At 37.5% G+C, this 17874-nt stretch overlaps 1 protein-coding gene across 1 annotated transcript; it reads right to left on the bottom strand.

Annotated features, from left to right (window-relative positions):
* Positions 1-1510: 1510 nt before the first annotated feature.
* On the bottom strand, positions 1511-17411 carry LOC128212464 (sideroflexin-5-like). Its single transcript, XM_052917939.1, has 12 exons — positions 17269-17411; positions 15511-15579; positions 14703-14807; positions 13781-13835; positions 13503-13528; positions 12775-12885; positions 12314-12379; positions 9801-9891; positions 9456-9571; positions 8289-8374; positions 7976-8093; positions 1511-3595 (listed from the first exon to the last, which is right to left on the bottom strand). The coding sequence occupies exons 1-12, from the start codon at positions 17311-17313 to the stop codon at positions 3518-3520; spliced, it is 966 nt and encodes a 321-aa protein (XP_052773899.1). The 5' UTR covers positions 17314-17411; the 3' UTR covers positions 1511-3517.
* Between the last annotated feature and the right edge of the window lie 463 nt (positions 17412-17874).

The following is a 17874-nucleotide window of genomic DNA, read 5'->3' as shown; positions in this document are numbered from 1 at the left end:
GTGCGCGTTCATGTTTTCAGTATTTTATTTTGTTTGATTTAACTAAGTTTTAAAAACAAGATTAGCATTGGTTTCTAGTTTCTTACTTTTGTATTTATCGATTTTAGATGTTAAATAAGTAATGTATAGTTTTATGTTTTTGTGTGTGTGCTATAGCCTCTTATAACTCATATACTGAGTGACAATGCATATTTGAATGTATATTTAATAGGTGATGTATATATGTTGTATTGATAAGACTTTAATAAACTATCAAATATTAATCAAGTTCGAACGAGGCCGATCGAAAATTAAGACACGACAGAACATCTGATGGCTGTGATGGCGGACGAAGGACAGCGGTATGCGGAGTTTGTTTTTGTAACTCCGGTCCGTCACGGTCAGACACACCCATGCAGTCTTTCACAGTCAGCCGTGAAGTCCCTCTGCCACTAATTCTATGGTTTAAGTTCGAAATAACAAACATCGAATAACATTTATCTTCCCACTCGTTTGACACGGTCATAAATTTGACACAGTAATTCACAAATCATGGAATTAATTGGACAATTACCATTTTTGAAAACTTCAGCGATACTGGTAATCTATTTAAAATGAAAAGATATATCTCTTATGGTACTATCCGACAATTGGTCAAGAGAAAGGGACAACATTTGATATTTCACGGCCAATTTGGTGACGGTAATATATCAATAATGGTAATGGTTTTCCCAGATGGAAACTGTAGCCCACCCGTTAGTGAAGTGTCGCTTTTCAAGGCAGAATACCCATGTAATAAAATAATTTAAACAAGATTTACGATTTGTAATGCTGACAGAAAAAGTGAGTGTGTTAATAAAGGAAATAGTTCCGCGGCGCCATGCGATTCCAACAGCCGGGTCTCGGAGGAACGCAAGTGCTTTAAATATTAATACGCAAAGCGTAATGAGGCATTAACAATCAGATTTCATAACAAAACTGTCACCAAATCACCACCGATATCTACAGGACAAACTGTCATAGCTCTTCAATTAACGTAAAATTAACGGCATTATTATTTCATTAACGATCTGCGTAACAATACAGGAGCCATAAAATACCCAGTATTAATGGGGTTCCTTATATATGGGTTCATGCTTTATTAGCTAAACACCAGTTTTCGTTTTTCATTTAGATTCAACTTGGAGATTCACCAGTGACAAAAGTCGATCCCCCTGGTTAATTCTATGATTTAATGCCGTTCTAATTCAATTTCACATCTCAGCGTGAAATTATTAATAAGGAACGGATTTGGAAATCAATTTGTTTTCTAAACACAGTAATTTGAACAAAAATACCTTGACAGTAAAGTAATTAAGATAATTATTGAAACACATCCCTGAGTTGTTTAATTGAAATAGTTTGAAATCAAGCTAAAGATCGCTGATCGTTTCCAGATATAAACATGACGTTGTCATTTTTAGTCTAAAAACTCGTGGCATTTATAAGAAGACAGACATGAAAACAATTTATAACAAGATAACAATTTTATATTATATTTTTATTGCAAAAAATAATATGATAGCTAGAATAAAAACCTTCACAAGGACATATAAGTTCATGTATGAAACTTGGTGACGTCGTTAGCGAAAATGGGGCAAAAGAGAAATTTGAAATAACATTCATGAATGTGTCATGTGTCAAAAAAAGATCGTAGAAATAGTATTTTGTGTTTTAATAACATCATTTGTAAGGCAAAAAACAAAAGTTCCTTGTTTCTTCTTACATCTCCTAAAACAAAAGTGTAGGTAGGTAGTCATAACTTTGTTCCATTATTTTGAGAACCGGGATTCTGTAACATTGCCACCTATATCAGGGTATATTACTATTGTAGAAAATTTTAGATATAAAATTGTCAATTTTTAACATGTTCACTCACAAAATGCACAATCACCATTGTAGAAAAAATACAAAATGCTTAAATTACAACATGTTCAATCGAAAAATGCACATTTTTTTAGGAAATTACGAAACTATTAATGTCACACTACGGGAAAAGGTGTAGTGTCTGGATGAAAATATAGGGCCGGTCGAGTTCATGGAAATAAACATATTTTTACGACTTATACAAAGTATCTGAAATATCATGCAAAAAAAATCTGGCCCAAATTTCTCGAAACTGAAGTTAAACAGACTTACACAAGTAAATGTAACGAACGATATAGAAAAACAACAACAACTAATTAATAGTGGGCTTAGCTTTATCTTGTTATACAGGACTTACCATGTTTCGAGGAATTGGGGCCTGGCCTGCGTCCTGTTGTTGCTATGGGTCGCTCATGTTAGCTCTATTGTTTTTGTATCCCTATTTTATGACAGCGCGCACACACAAGCGATCTTAAACATTTGCGCAAACTCCTTTAGTTAACCTGAACAGAACTCAGAGCTGGAATTGTATTGGATATTCAAAATTTCCAATCAAGCCTCATTTTCGCTAACGACATCACATAAATGTATAAGCATAAACGATTATCCTTAAAACCAATCGAAGAAATGTAGAAACAGCAAGCTAAAGACGTCAACAAATTGAAATAATATACGCGATAGTACCTGTACTAAGTGTATACAGATCTCGTAAATAAACGTTACAAAGAAGCTATAACATAATAGGCAAGATTTTGTTTTGTATCACTTCAGCTTACCAACATTACTATTGCAAACTAACCGAAGCAAATATATCATTAAAACAGTGGTCAACATTATATTTTGTTCAGTAAGAAGGCGTTATTTCTAAAGTTTTCAAATACATATATATTACAATAAAACAGCAGTAAGCCGTTATTGATTTTAATCAGATAAAGCGGTAGAAATAAACAATGACAGGCCAAATAAGTGGGTAGTTTACACAATATAATATAGACCACTAAAATTTACAGAGTGTAAGTTAAGTACATAATATAAGTGTTTATGCGACTGGGTCACTTCGAACCATTGGTTTTGTAGGTACACATTTACACACTAACCATTAGTACAACTTCATGCAAATAAAAAAAATGCAATTATTATCTTATAAATGTTAAGTTTATCACATTTTATATGGGTTAAGTATTATTATGTTTATTGCATTACACAAATGATTTGTACATTTCTTAAAAAAAACTTTGGAATCGACAGATATTGAGCATAATTATGAGCAAATAAATGTTAAAAAATCTTTAAACTAACTTCTAAACTTTTGTATTAAAAAGATAGTGATTCCTGGCCATATTTAGTTTACCCTTTACCGGTGTAATAGTTTAACCTCTTTTAATTTCATTCCGACTTATATCACTCAACAGTTGATATGTGGACACTGTCCGACCGAATGAATGAAGTTTTTCAAACAGGGGCAGATAATCCATTTGACAAGAGCTCGGCAAAAGACGGCTGTAAATCGATTAAAAATTAAAGGATTGCAATTGTCTATCACTAAGCCCTCGTTAAATCTCTCAGCGAAGCGTTCCAGACCGACTCCTAATCCGACAGAGTGTTACAGAGTCAGCGCCCCTGACACCTAGAGTTACAGTCCCTTGTTGAAGATGAGCGTTTTCTCGGAAGTAACAGCTTGAATTTCCGGTTCTAAGTCCTTCGTGGGAATCTGAGAAAAATAAAAATAAATTGGCATTGTCTCTTACGCCAGAATACGCAAACAGTTATTTTCAAAAACAATGACATGGATATTATTTTGCAATTTTCTTTTTGTGTTAGAAATAATATACAAGTATTAGATTAATTTCGTCTTCCTTGTCATTATCTACACCCAATCAAACCAGAGGTACGTCCATGAAGACATCGCTGCGTCCATGAGAAAAGGCCGGGACACAGTGCGAACTCCTAGAACGTACTGAGGACACGTTGGGGACATTTCATTGACGTTATATGATCTACATTGTTTTCGGAGAATGCGTTCCTCCTACGTGGACTTTGGACATTTTCAAAACCAACGTAGCGCGGACACTGCCCAACCAGGACGCAGTAGGGACCTACTAAAGCGGTACTAACAGCACAGTTGACGTAGCGTAGACATACAGGAGACGTTGTATTGACGGTTAGACTGTAGCAACAACGAAGTGACAACTCCATCCTTGCAAACTGCGCCTCAACTATGCAAATACTGTTGTTGCTACGTCATCGCTACGCCCTTTCTACTTACAATACTGCCAGGCTTATGTTAGTCTTATCCATACAATGTGTTGGCGTACACTTGTTTATTTTTTATTTGAACATTCGAGTTGATGAAAATGTGTATCCCAACGTTTTTGTTTAAGCGTTTTTATTAATGATGCTACACTAAGTTTATGTCTTTTTTTACCTTTTTTTTAAAACTTGTATAGAATAGGTCTAGAATAGGTCTGTAACAAACACCTAAAATAAGCTTGGTTAATCACTTAATAAATGCTCCATCACCTATCAACACGAATAATATGACAAGCATAGTCAAAGCTCGCTTGGCTCCAATTCTTCGTTGGCTCGAACTGGAGGTCAAGTACCGATTTATTTAAACTGAATGTAAGCATTCCCGCTGGCTCGAATTCATATCAAAGTATTTTCGCATGTCCCTAGGAGTTCGAGCCAACGGGGTGTGACTGTAATTATACACATGACGAATAGTCAAATAAAGGGGGTAGCAATCGTTAACTTTTGGAAACCAAACAAACTGTTTAATAAATTGTCAGTTAAGTGACAGAACACCCAGTCTGTAGAAACACTGAAACAAGCTTGTTTTACACATGCTAACTATCAACTCGCATGTTTTTATAGAACTCGTAGGCCGACTGCACGTCAATTAGTAGAAGTTTTCTTGCTATGATAAGCCTATTATTACTTCTTTATTGGAGCTATAAACCCTGTTCCCTGACAAATTGCCTGTCAGTGGGTGGCTTGGCCAGGATCTATCAACATTTAGCATATCTATCCTCATAATGGCACAGAAAGAGACAAAAAATGGGGAAATTGCCTCTCGGAACAAGCCGTCTATTTTTATATTGGTACTGAACAATGTAAAAACAATGTGTCAAGTCGTCTAATGATACACATTCTCCGCTGCCATTATGAAGAGCTTGTAATCTAGATGATGTGAGATAAGTCCCATAACTCGGTCATTTACAAGATTGGAGGCGACAGCGGGTGTTCGCGGCATGTGAGTACACGGTGTATTTGTCGGTGTCTGTCAAAACCTATTACCAGAACCCATGGCATGGGGTAATAAAACGTAAATGGTCCCGTAAATTGCCAACACTCGCGTATTACAAAATAGTGTAAAGAAATGTTTCAGGATACACTTTTCCAACATGTTGCCTTTTTTCAAACATCATACAGGACATCAGTCATTATCAACCTTTAAGAAACGTCTCAAACTCGATAGTTGTAAATATTAAGCCATTCTGGAGTCTCGTTTTTATTGACGTTGCTCACTCTGTTAGTTTATAACAATATGGGAACCATAATTCACCATGTGTTGGTAAAGAAAGTCGTCGTCAAACGGCAGAGCACTTCCCAAACTCGCTAAGACACAAAGAATTGTATGTGACGTAATGTCAATCACCAGATATAAGTGAAGAAATATGGTGACCGTAGCTGTAAAAGACCGACCGTAGCTGGAAGGGAACGACAGTAGCTAGAAGGAAACGACCGTAGTTGACAGGGAACGACCGTAACTGAAGGGAACGACCGTAGTTGACAGGGAACGACCGTAACTGAAGGGAACGACCGTAGCTGGAAGGGAACGACCGTAGCTAGACGGAAACGACCGTAGTTGACAGGGAACGACCGTAACTGAAGGGAACGACCGTAGTTGACAGGGAACGACCGTAACTGAAGGGAACGATCGTAGTTGACAGGGAACGACCGTAACTGAAGGGAATTGACCGTAGCTGGAAGGGAATGACTGTAGCTGGATAGGAACGACCGTAGCTGGAAGGAAACAACCGTAGATGGATGGAAACAACCGTAGCTGGAAGGTAACGACCGTATCGTGAAGAGAACGACCGTAGCTTGAAGGGAACGACTGTAGCTGGAAGGGAACGACTGTAGCTGGAAAGGAAGGACCGTAGCTCGAAGGAAACGACCGTAGCTGAAAGGAAATGACCGTAGCTGGATGGGAACAACCGTAGCTGGAAGGGAACAACCGTAGCTGGAAGGGTACGACAGTAGTTCGAAGGGAACAACCGTAGCTGGAAGGGAACGACCGTAGCTGGAAGGGAACGACTGTATTTGGAAGGGAACGACCGTAGCTGGAAGGGAACAACCGTAGCTGGAAGGGAACGACCGTAGCTGGAAGGGAACGACCGTAGCTGGAAGGGAACAACCGTAGCTGAAGAGGAACGACTGTATTTGGAAGGGAAAGACCGTAGCTGGAAGGGAACAACCGTAGCTGGAAGGGAACGACAATAGTTTGAAGGGAACAACCGTAGCTGGAAGGGAACAACCGTAGCTGAAGGGGAACGACTGTATTTGGAAGGGAAAGACCGTAGCTGGAAGGGAACGACCGTAGCTGGAAGGGAACGACAATAGTTTGAAGGGAACAACCGTAGCTGAAGGGGAACGACTGTATTTGGAAGGGAAAGACCGTAGCTGGAAGGGAACGACCGTAGCTGGAAGGGAACGACAATAGTTTGAAGGGAACAACCGTAGCTGAAAGTGAACGACCGTAGCTTGAAGGGAACATTTGTAGCTGGAAGGGAACGACCGTAGCTGGAAGGGAACGACAATAGTTTGAAGGGAACAACCGTAGCTGAAAGCGAACGACCGTAGCTTGAAGGGAACATCTGTAACTGGAAGGGACCGACCGTAGCTTGAAGGGAACGATCGTAGCTTGAAGGGAACATCTGTAGCTGGAAGGGACCGAACGTAGCTTGAAGCGAACGACCGTAGCTTGAAGGGAACATCTGTAGCTGGAAGGGACCGACCGTAGCTTGAAGGGAACAACCAACCGTATCTTGAAGGGAACGACCGTAGCTTGAAGGCAATATCTGTAGCTTGAAGGGAACAACCGTAGCTGGAAAGGGACGGCTGTTGCTGGAAGGGAACAACCGTAGCTGGATGGGAACGACCGAAGCTGGAAGGGAACGACCGTAAGTGAAAGGGAACAACCGTAGCTTGAAGGAAACGACGTATCTCGAATAGACCAACCGTAGCTGGAATTAAGTGACCGTGGCTTGAAGGGAGTGGTCATTGCTTGAAGGGAACGACCGTAGCCGGAAGGTAACAAACAAAGCAGCTTGAAGGGAATGACCGTAGCTGGAAGGGAACAACCGCAGCTTTAAGAGACACACGGCACCTAGAAGAGAACAGCTTTTGCTTTAATGAGTTCACCGTGTACTCACATGCTTTAATGAAACAGCCGTAGCTGGAAGAGAAACGACCGTAGTTGGAGGTGAAAAACCGTAGTTTAAAGAGAATGACCGTGGCTGGAAGAGAGAGACTAAAAGACAATCGTTTAACCGACTACTAGACTTGATTTGGCTTTCATCAGTACGAATATAGGTATCCTGACATTACTAAGAAGGCAGCAACAGGAGCTTAAACATCAAAACCAAACAGGGTATTATACCGCTATCCGTAACAGATAATAGGAACAGACAATTTTGCCTGCTATTTCCGAACCGAACCATGCAATGTATTTTACATAATGTTTTTCTTTGCCTATTGTTAAATTCTAGTTTTAGTCAATTGGCCTTTTCATATTTTCTCTGGACTAGGCGAGTGTATCAGTTGGGGACCAGAGGGACGAGAGAAGGGCAACAACATTTACAACAACCTATCGCCATGCATTTTTGGCATACCGCGTAGAATACGTACAGTTGACGAGCAATTATGATGTCATCGAATGGTCGTTTTAACTCACTGGCTAAATGGCTTATAGAGACGTATGGTGGAAAATGTAAATATATACAGAAACGACCGCCGACTAACACCAATAGATTTTCTACCACTGTATAGAATTTTGTATGGCGAGCAACAATCAATTTGTACTTACCGATGCATATTGCGGGAAGAGAGCGATGCACGCCGGAAGGGCAAGCCCAAACGACAACGTGCAGGCAAGAGCGTTAAACGGCAAATGGAATCGGGGGTTGCGCTGAAGGAATCGCGTCCTGCAAATAACAAAATTGTTTTATGTCTTGTGAATTATGCGGTTCTTGACGCAATAAACAACATTCTTACCCATGTTGCAAATGAGCGCTTATGCCTATACATTTAAATGTTGCAATTGGTATACGTGAAACTAAAACTTTGTCATCATTTTCAAGAATTTAACTTATTTCAATCATTTTAGTGAATCATCTTACTTTTCCAGGAGAGACATGACGATTGGTGGAATGATGAGGAGAGGAGCTGGCAAGATGACTCGCGTCCCGGCCGTGGACAGCACAGCCTGGAAACAGAAGAAACAGTAGAGACGTGGAACAATGGTTATGGCATAGGGGAAGTTGTATCGACCCACTTATGCACAATAACATTGACATAGCAGAAGTTGTCGACCAAGTAATTGATAAATGCTATGGCATAGCGGAAATTACCGATCCACTCATGGACATGGGCTATGTGATAGCAAAAGATGCCGACTCACTAATGGGAAATGACTATGGCGTAGCAAAAGTTATCGACTCACTAATGGGCAATGACTATGGCAAAGCAAAAGTTATCGACTCACTAATGGGCAATGGCCATGGCATAGCAAAAACTATCGACTCACTAATGGGCAATGACAATGGCATAGCAAGGGTTATCCACTCACTAATGGGCAATGACTATGGCATAGCAAAAGTTTTCGACTCACTAATGGGCAATGGCCATGGCATAGCAAAAGTTATCGACTCACTAATGGACAATGATTATGGCATAACAAAAGTTATCGACTCACTAATGGGCAATAACAATGGCATAGCAAAAGTTATCGACTCACTAATGGGCAATGATTATGGCATAACAAAAGTTATCGACTCACTAATGGGCAATGACAATGGCATAGCAAAAGTTATCGACTGACTTATGGGCAATGACTATGGCATAACAAAAGTTATCGACCAACTAATGGACAATGGATATGGCTTAGCGAAAGTTTTATCAACTCACTTATTGATAACGGTTCTGGCATAATGGAAGTTATCAAACCACTAAATGACAATGACTATGATATTACAAGAGTTATCGACTTACTAATGGACACTGGCTAAACCAACTAATGGATATAAACAAATACAATCTGAATCATGATAATATAAAGGAACACATCCTACAGCAAAGTACCTTCCAATGTCTAGTGTCTAGAGGTCCGGCAAGCGCAGTGGTAAGCGCACTCGCTTCTCGCAAAGGCGACCTGGGTTCGATTCCCGGCCTGGGCGCATGTGAGCTTGGTTAGTGGTCACCAAGCCGGCCAAGTGGCACAATGCAAGAACGTCCAAGTATAACAAGTGCATTTTCCGTCATTTTTGAAAGCTATTATAAGGACGCACCTGTCTTGCGGCGATTTTCGACGTCCCAACAACGTTGCCGTTTTCATCACATACGTCAATACCTTCCGTTAGTTCGTTGTTTCGCATTAACAGCACGTTACATATATTCGCTGACGCTGGAAGTGGAAACAAAAATGTATAAAAAATTGCGACGCAACTATTGTTAGGACATTATTATTCTCTCAAAAACAATAGAAGGTATCAATATATAAGTGCTAGTTTAAAAATCTTGCTCAAGGAATCAACATCAGCTTTCATCTAGGAGTTAAAAGGACCCTTTTCGAGATCACAAAAGGTTGCAATTAACCGTATATTTTACAGGAAGAAGAGTCCTTGTCAACGTACCGACAGCGGGGTAAGGCACAAATCTCTGTATCATTAGTTTGGTTGCAGGGGAAAAAGAGCTCGACTTTTTGATCAGATAACTTAGGCCAACCTGGAGAAAAAAAGACAAATTATTAATATGTTGTTATGAATAGATATTTACAAATAAAACTTGCTTGTTTAAAGCTGCTTGAATATTTTACACATGTTCATAATTGTTGTTAAATACAGTTCTTTTCATCTCCACTTAATTCATATTTTTCAGGGTTTTGGACATAGCACGTAATTCTGGACCCTTGCAGTTGACTCTAGCCAAAAAAGCAAACAAACACAGTTATGTCCCTTTGTAGTGAATTGACCATTTACAAAAAATACAAGACTTATCATCCGTTGTGTTGTACATGTACTAGTCCAGCATGACTAAAAAAGTTGGTGAATTGAATTGCATTACTTTCCTTTAGTACAAAATTACATGTAATATACACTTAAAGCTGCACTCTCACAGATTTAACGTTTTCACAACTTTTATATATTTTTTTGTCTTGGAATTAGCAAAATCTTGCGTAAATATCTGTAAACCAATGATAAAAGACTGCTGACAAAAAATCAGATCGCAGATTTTCATATTTCCGTTCCATATTGTTTAATGGCTAAACGCGTTACTAACGGTTTAAGAAAAAGGCATAAAATATTAAGTTTTGAATTTAAAAATAAAAATCTGCGATCTTATTTTTTGTAAGCAGTCTTATATGACTGGTGTACATGCATTTTCACATAAATTGGCTCGTTCCAAGACAACAATTAAAAAAGTTGTCAAAACGTTCAATCTGTGAGAGTGCAGCTTAAATAGGCTATCGCTTGTTAATTGGATATTAAACATTAAAAATGCAACCATCAGATAGTGTTTTCATAAGCTGTGTGAAGTTAGCTAAACATACGACATTGGACATTCAAAAATGAATGTCGTGCCAGCACGACATTGGACATTCAAAATCGAATGTTGTGCTTGCACGACATTGGACGTTCAAAAATGAATGTCGTGCCAGCACGACATTGGACATTGGGATTTCGAAAATGAATGTCGTGCTTGCACGACATTGGATATTGGACATTCAAAATCCAATCTTGTGCTGGCACGACATTGGACATTGGACATTCAAAATCAAAACGGTTTGAAATCATCCGCTGGACACTCATTCATTCTCTGAGGTTTACTTAGATATGTTCACAAAATGGCATATTCCTTTTTAATATCAGGTTTTTTGATTGGTCACCAGAAGTATGAAAACCTTGTTATTTTTCAAACAAAAGTCTTTGATGATTATGAAAGTAATAAAATGTGAAATTAAAGAGCTAGTTAAAGCGTTATTGTTTCTGCGGATTATATTGAGCAATAAAAATATAACACCTTTACTGAACATATTCCGGCTCTCAGCAGGGTGTCCAACTTTGATGGATTAAAACTATCAAAATTGAAATCAGACGTATGTTGTATAACAACAATAAATGCAATCAACACAATTTATGAGTAAAAAAACAAAAACACAATCGATTGCAAAATTGCGTCCCACCAAACAATAATTTATATTGAGGTTATACAGTAACAATTGTAAAGGATCATTATGTAATGATATATCTACTGCCTTTATGTATACAATGACTATAACTATGTTCAATTTGGATTTCAATTTATTGTAGCTAACATCTGCAACATTTCATAAATACCGCGCTCAATAATAGTTCAAATATAAACCAAACAGTTAAATTCGACAACAGTACTGGTCCCGTATTATTCAGCTCATGGACGCGTGAACTGCCAAGCACGACTTTCGTTTTTGAATGTCCAATGTCAAATGTCGCGCCAGAACGACATTCATTTTTGAAATCCCAATGTCCAATGTCGTGCTAGCACGACATTCATTTTTGAATGTCCAATGTCGTGCCAGCACGAATTTCTCCTTTGAATGTCCAATGTCCAATGTCGTGCCAGCACAACATTCGATTTTGAATGTCCAATGTCGTGCTAGCACGACATTCAGTTTTGAAATCCCAATGTCCAATGTCGTGCTGGTACGACATTCATTTTTGAATGTCCAATGTCTTGCCAGCACGACTTTCACTTTTGAATGTCCAATGTCGTGCCAGCACGACTTTCACTTTTGAATGTCCAATGTCGTGCCAGCACAACAATCGATTTTGAATGTCCAATGTCGTGCCAGCACAACATTCGATTTCGAATGTCGAAATGTCCAATGTCGTGCTAGCATGACATTCATTTTCGAAATTCCAATGTCCAATGCCGTGCTGGCACGACATTCATTTTTGAATGTCCAATGTCGTGCCAGCATATCATATGATTTTGAATGTCCAATGTCGTATGTTTAGTTAACTTCACACAGCTGTTTTCATATCCATATCGCATTCGTCTCATATGATACACCATCCCTTTTAAAGAGAAATGTCTTTTTTACTCAGTTTATTGATCATGTACCTTTAATTTCATGTATAGGGGAAGCAACTACAACTCTACTCACAGCTATTGATATTGCACTGGTTACTGCCCCTAGATAGCCCGCCACAAATCTACTTGTCGGGGTCGGCTGAAAAGGTAAAACAAATAAAGATGATGCTTAATAGTTGTCTTACAAACATGCTGATTTAAAAAACCTTTCATAGTTCATAAAAATAGAATATGATTAGATACTTTCACAATCTTTGAGTCACAAATGATCTCTATGTTTACATCCACGTATATGCCATTCTAAATTTAATGTTGTGTTCTAACTTTAAATCATAAATTGTTATAAGACATGTATGGCTGGTGCCTGATTCTTGAAAATATTAGTTCGCTCAAGCCTGTGTCCATGGGCCTTGACAGAGATGCGCTTACAATTACTGTCAATAAACAGTATCAATAAACCTTAAGACTGCTGATTTCGTATTTAACACTTCAGAGATACCTTTTCAGAATGAACGTATACATCATAAATGAAACCTTTGTGGCGTTCCTGTTTGAATAGTTGAAACAGGCGTTGTGACTCTGGTTAAGCCACTGCCAGAAGATCATCTGGGGGAAGGTGAGATTAGGAAGTAACATGCCCACTACCTGTAACAACAACAGTCATTGTCTTATATGAGCAAGGTGAGGCACACATTGGCTACACTCACTCCGCCTTATCTTAAGTATTAAGATCTAATTTCAAGTCATCTAATTTTAACATAGCAACACCAGTATGTGCATACGTCGGCCTTTGTATCCCAAAGCACCGACGGATATCCCGGTACATGAACTCGATAATGCTCAACGCTCCATCATGGAGTATTAGCGGAATGTGTACCGTAAGTGCAGACGGCGTTCGGTGGTCTCCAAGATAAAGGCATTACTTACATAACTGTGTCCATCAATAAAAAATAGTGTAAGTATAATCATCTATTCGATGGGCTAAATAGGTAAAACAGTCAAGTACGCTTTCTTACACACGCGTTATTACACAAATAGACTTGAACAACTCTAAACCATGTGCAGATGATACGTATATTTATGTATGTAACTATTTTTAATAGTAAGCTAGTGCTATGGTTGGTTTGTTATTTTTTAAATAAATTTATAATAACTGTGAAATAATGTTTTCGAAGGCATACCCATACCAAACATTTATTCGCTTACATTAAACTGAACACAGTTATACTATTTAAAGTTAAACTTAGGTCTGTACAACTTACAATTGGCGTTCCGAAAGGGACGTAACCTGCGGAGATAAAAGAAGTTATTAAAATGAGTAACAATTCGAGTAAAGAGCAAAACGAATAAATATCCGATAAATAACGATTTAGACAATTTTTAAAAAAAGTTAAGCATTTCACTGTGTGTTCATCTACATAGAATACCTTTCAACGAGTTTCATTGTCATTTATGTAGTTTAGTTTAATGTGTGATTTTGTTGTACTCAGTAATAAACCACATTGCTGTGAACAAAAACATTCAAATACTGGTTTAATACCTGACATTCGGAATGGCATAAGTATCTTCTGGCCCGTATCAGGATGAAGTATGCTCTGAAATTAAATGTCAATGATTTTCGTAAATACGATGCAGATGACGAAGACGCGTCTAGCGACTACACATTTAAAATGAGTTTGTTTAAAGGCAGGAACAACGACCAAAAGAAGCTGAACAGGAGAAACGTAATGTAGGCTCTTAAACAAGACATCCGAGGTAATATTTCACACCACAGACGGTCAGGATAAATCATGAACTTTGTCATCCCTGAAATAATGATGAGATTTCTATCTTTGAACGGTTCGATCTTGTTATGTGACACAATGATAAAAAAGATGACTAACGTTCACATAATTATACAAGACACCTTAAGACAGTGCACTGACATTGGCATGCTTTTTTTCCGTATGCGCAACTAACAACTTCGTCAGATAGATAATCAAGGTAAAACGATATGTAGACTGTATTTATAATACAGTTGAGCATGACTATGAATTGTTTGAAACAGATAAACACTACACATGTTAATACATTTTTAATACATTCATATGTTCAATGAAACTCTGAAAAACGACGTTTGATCCGATTTAAATGAGGTCATCAGTGAATATCACTAATATACTCTCCTGATAAAGAATAAAAACTCTATAGAATGTATAAATTACACATCTTATAACGTACAAAATTAGTGAGCTTAGCTTAATCCCGTTATAAGGGACTGGTTATGTTTTAACCTGAAGGCATGTTAAAGTTTTATGTTTAATAATTCGCGGATCATGCATTGGCATATGTCTAATGTGGATGGACCGTTTTCCGACAGCCACCATATTTAAAGTATACACTACCAAAGCAGACGGTATTTATACATTTAAAAATACAAAGCAATTTCATGAATAATCATTTCATTATATGAATGGTGAAACCTGTTTTATTTTCTGTGCCTGCCATAGCTCCTTGTCTGTAACACCGGGTGGAAGGCTGTTGCGTTTAAAGTTCTCGAGTAGGGCTATACTCGCATCCAGCTTTTTCTGTGAACGAATGAAAAATGAATAACCTATCAATATAAGTCTGTGAACAATGGAAAATGTATCATTATAAGTCTGTGAACAATGGAAAATGTATCATTATAAGTCTGTGAACAATGGAAAATGTATCATTATAAGTCTGTGAACAATGGAAAATGTATCATTATAAGTCTGTGAACAATGGAAAATGTATCATTATAAGTCTGTGAACAATGGAAAATGTAACATTATAAGTCTGTGAACAATGGAAAATGTATCATTATAAGTCTGTGAACTCATATCATTATATGTATGTGACCAATAGACAATATATAACATTTCATTATATGTTTAAGTACCCATGAAAAATGAATTACTTATCAATATATGTTTGTGATCAATGGAAAATGTATAACCTATTCATATATGTCTGTGAGTCTGTAAAATTACAGGTCAATATGTCTGTGAACCAACGAAAAACGACAGTACTTGTCTGTGAACAATCGGAAAAGGAATTACCTTCCAAAAGATATATGCATATAAATAAAACAGGGCTTGGTTGGAAGTCAAACACAAAAGACATAACGGTATGCCTGCTTAAACCTGATGCAAAATATAATAGGTCAGTGACTTCCTTCACAAGATGTACATTATCCAATGTCATATACCAGCACAATTAATATTTCAACTGTGTAAACTATTTAGTCTTTCTCGGGTATATACAAACCTGGGATGTAAATAGAGGCCTTGGGTCTGTGAGATCTAATAGATGACGAAACCGTCCAGAAAATTGGCTCTATAAACAGAAGAAGAACAAATACATTAATTGTTAAGTTTGTAAATCGGTTATAATATTAGATGCGTAGCCGCTGAGCATACTTTCTAAAAAGAATGTTTTGGTTCCCACCACCATGGCCGAAGTAGGGCTCTCTTAGACCAATACCAAGTGCACATGTATGGTGGTTGTGACAGGTTATATAGGTAAAATACAGTATACGTCGATACAAAAACAGGTAAGTGGATCTGCGTGCGCTTCTGATGAAGGATGACTTTGGCTCGGTTCCCGGTCTGATCACGTCGCACCAGAGGTCATATTCACCTTGGTACCAACGACCATTTATTTGCACGAAGCGTTTAATGGCAACCGGCTGGAGAAATCATCGCTGCCTACACACCACAAAACGTGTCTCTCTCATAGAACCAACTAGGTCTATATTTGGTAATATCTTTATATAGTTCGAATTCGGGCTTCTATGTACCTCAATATATTGCTCAGCTCTGTACTAACATATTATACATGTATATTATACGGCAAGGTTTCCTATCCTCTATTTTGGTAGAGGTCTGGTCAGGCTTACTGTTTGAATCTGCTTTATCAATTAGGCCTTAAAAACATTGTTTGGTTAGGGTTACATCGTTTTCAAAAATAGGTAGGTAGGTAGGCCTTTTTTATTAGGTTTATAGAAGAATGTCATTTTCATCATTGCGGAATGGTGTTAAAGTTATCTTCTGAGTAAGCATTTAAGGCTTTAAACTACGTACTGAAAAGCAATTGAATTTTATATATATACATATATATATATATATTTTATTTTTTTGTTTTTCATATATTATTTTTAAACTGACTATAAAAACGGTAGGGTCGGGTAACCCGAACCAAATATTTTTTTTAGGCCTTACTAGATTCGCAGCAGTAGTAAGCGATGGTTGTAGGTGTTGATTATGGTGGTGGTGCGGTAGTTATAGTAGTAGTAGTAGCAACAGCAGCAGCAAAAGCATTTGTACTGTAGGAAATAGCAAGTATTAGTAGTAGGAGTAGTAGTAGAAGTAGAAGTAGCAGGAGTAGTAGTAGTATTAGAAATAGTAGCAGTAGAAATAGTAACATGTAATATAAAAACCTCAACTATGACACAGCTGGAATAACAAACCGGGCATCCGGACGGGTGAAAGAAATCATGAGACATTCATACCAGACTAGTACTTATACTTTGAAATAGTCCAAACTTTAAAACAGGGTTTGAATACTGAAATTATTGAATACACTTGTTGATCCGGAAAGAAAGTTTAAAGCTATAAATACATTGGTTTCAATTGTTATTAAGCTAAATGAGATAGATAAGACTCTCGAACTTGCATACAGATAAATAGTCCAAATAATTGTTCGTTGACGGATTTTTTTTACGATTTTTTATATGGTTTCCCTGAGTTATGGATTGGAAGAATCCCGTATAACACTTCTATTATTTTAGACCAACAGATAAAATACAAGCACTAATTTAATATTGATATGCATACCCACAGTTGAAATAAATAAAAAATGTGTAAATCAAGCAAGTCATAATACATTTGTTGGATGCAATACATATAAACATGTATATTTTTGAGCAGTAACTTTACCATGTACCACATAAATACATCGTGATCAGTCATGCATGTACACCAATAATGTTATGTTTATAAACGATTAAAGTAATATTATAAGTACCTGGTCAAATCTTGACGACCCGAGCTTGAACGGTGGATACTCCATGTTTGTATATTAAAGGGTAGTAGTATATAAATAAAGTCATACGGTGATCATCCTGAAATATAACATTGAAACGTGATTGTGTTGTTTACATGTGCCGGTTAACTAGGTCATAAAGGGAAATTACTCCTGAAGGTCTCTTCCTTTTGGTAAAGAAAAGGCAACATTATACTAAATCTTAAATATATTGCATGCTTTAATAAGTTCACTTGATGCATTTAAACATTGAAATAAGAATGGGTGGTATAAAATGCATACTTGGGTAGTATTATAAAACGATGTTCCCGGATTATATTTGGATTTTTCACGGCATGTAAAATACATTTTAAGGTTGCTTAATATGTTAATTACCTACATTACATAACACCTATAATGTTGTTTTTTTTTTCTCAGGAAAGTGCCGTTATTTCCTAATTCTTAAGACGTGATATCTTTTGTCTAAAACTGATTGAATTGAAATTGACATGTTGCGTATCACACACGCACACGCGCACGCGCACATTCATACGTACACGCGCGCGCGCGCACACACCGTGACACACATGTCAAATTGTAATTGACTGA

The sequence above is a fragment of the Mya arenaria genome, chromosome 12 (assembly GCF_026914265.1).
Source record: "Mya arenaria isolate MELC-2E11 chromosome 12, ASM2691426v1".
Taxonomy (NCBI): Eukaryota; Metazoa; Mollusca; class Bivalvia; order Myida; family Myidae; genus Mya; species Mya arenaria.
Note: the sequence above shows the minus strand (reverse complement) of the source record. Positions and strands in the feature narration are given on the sequence as shown.

What these genes read in the sequence shown, in the direction of transcription:
- LOC128212464 (XM_052917939.1), bottom strand. Translation starts at nt 17,313, where the DNA reads ATGGAGTATCCACCGTTCAAGCTCGGGTCGTCAAGATTTGACCAG. An exon ending in TATGCCATTCCGAATGTCAG is followed by an intron (nt 13,529 to 13,780) that starts GTATTAAACCAG and finishes TTATCTCCGCAG; the next exon opens with GTTACGTCCCTTTCGGAACG. An exon ending in GTCATGTCTCTCCTGGAAAA is followed by an intron (nt 8,094 to 8,288) that starts GTAAGATGATTC and finishes TGTTATTTGCAG; the next exon opens with GACGCGATTCCTTCAGCGCA.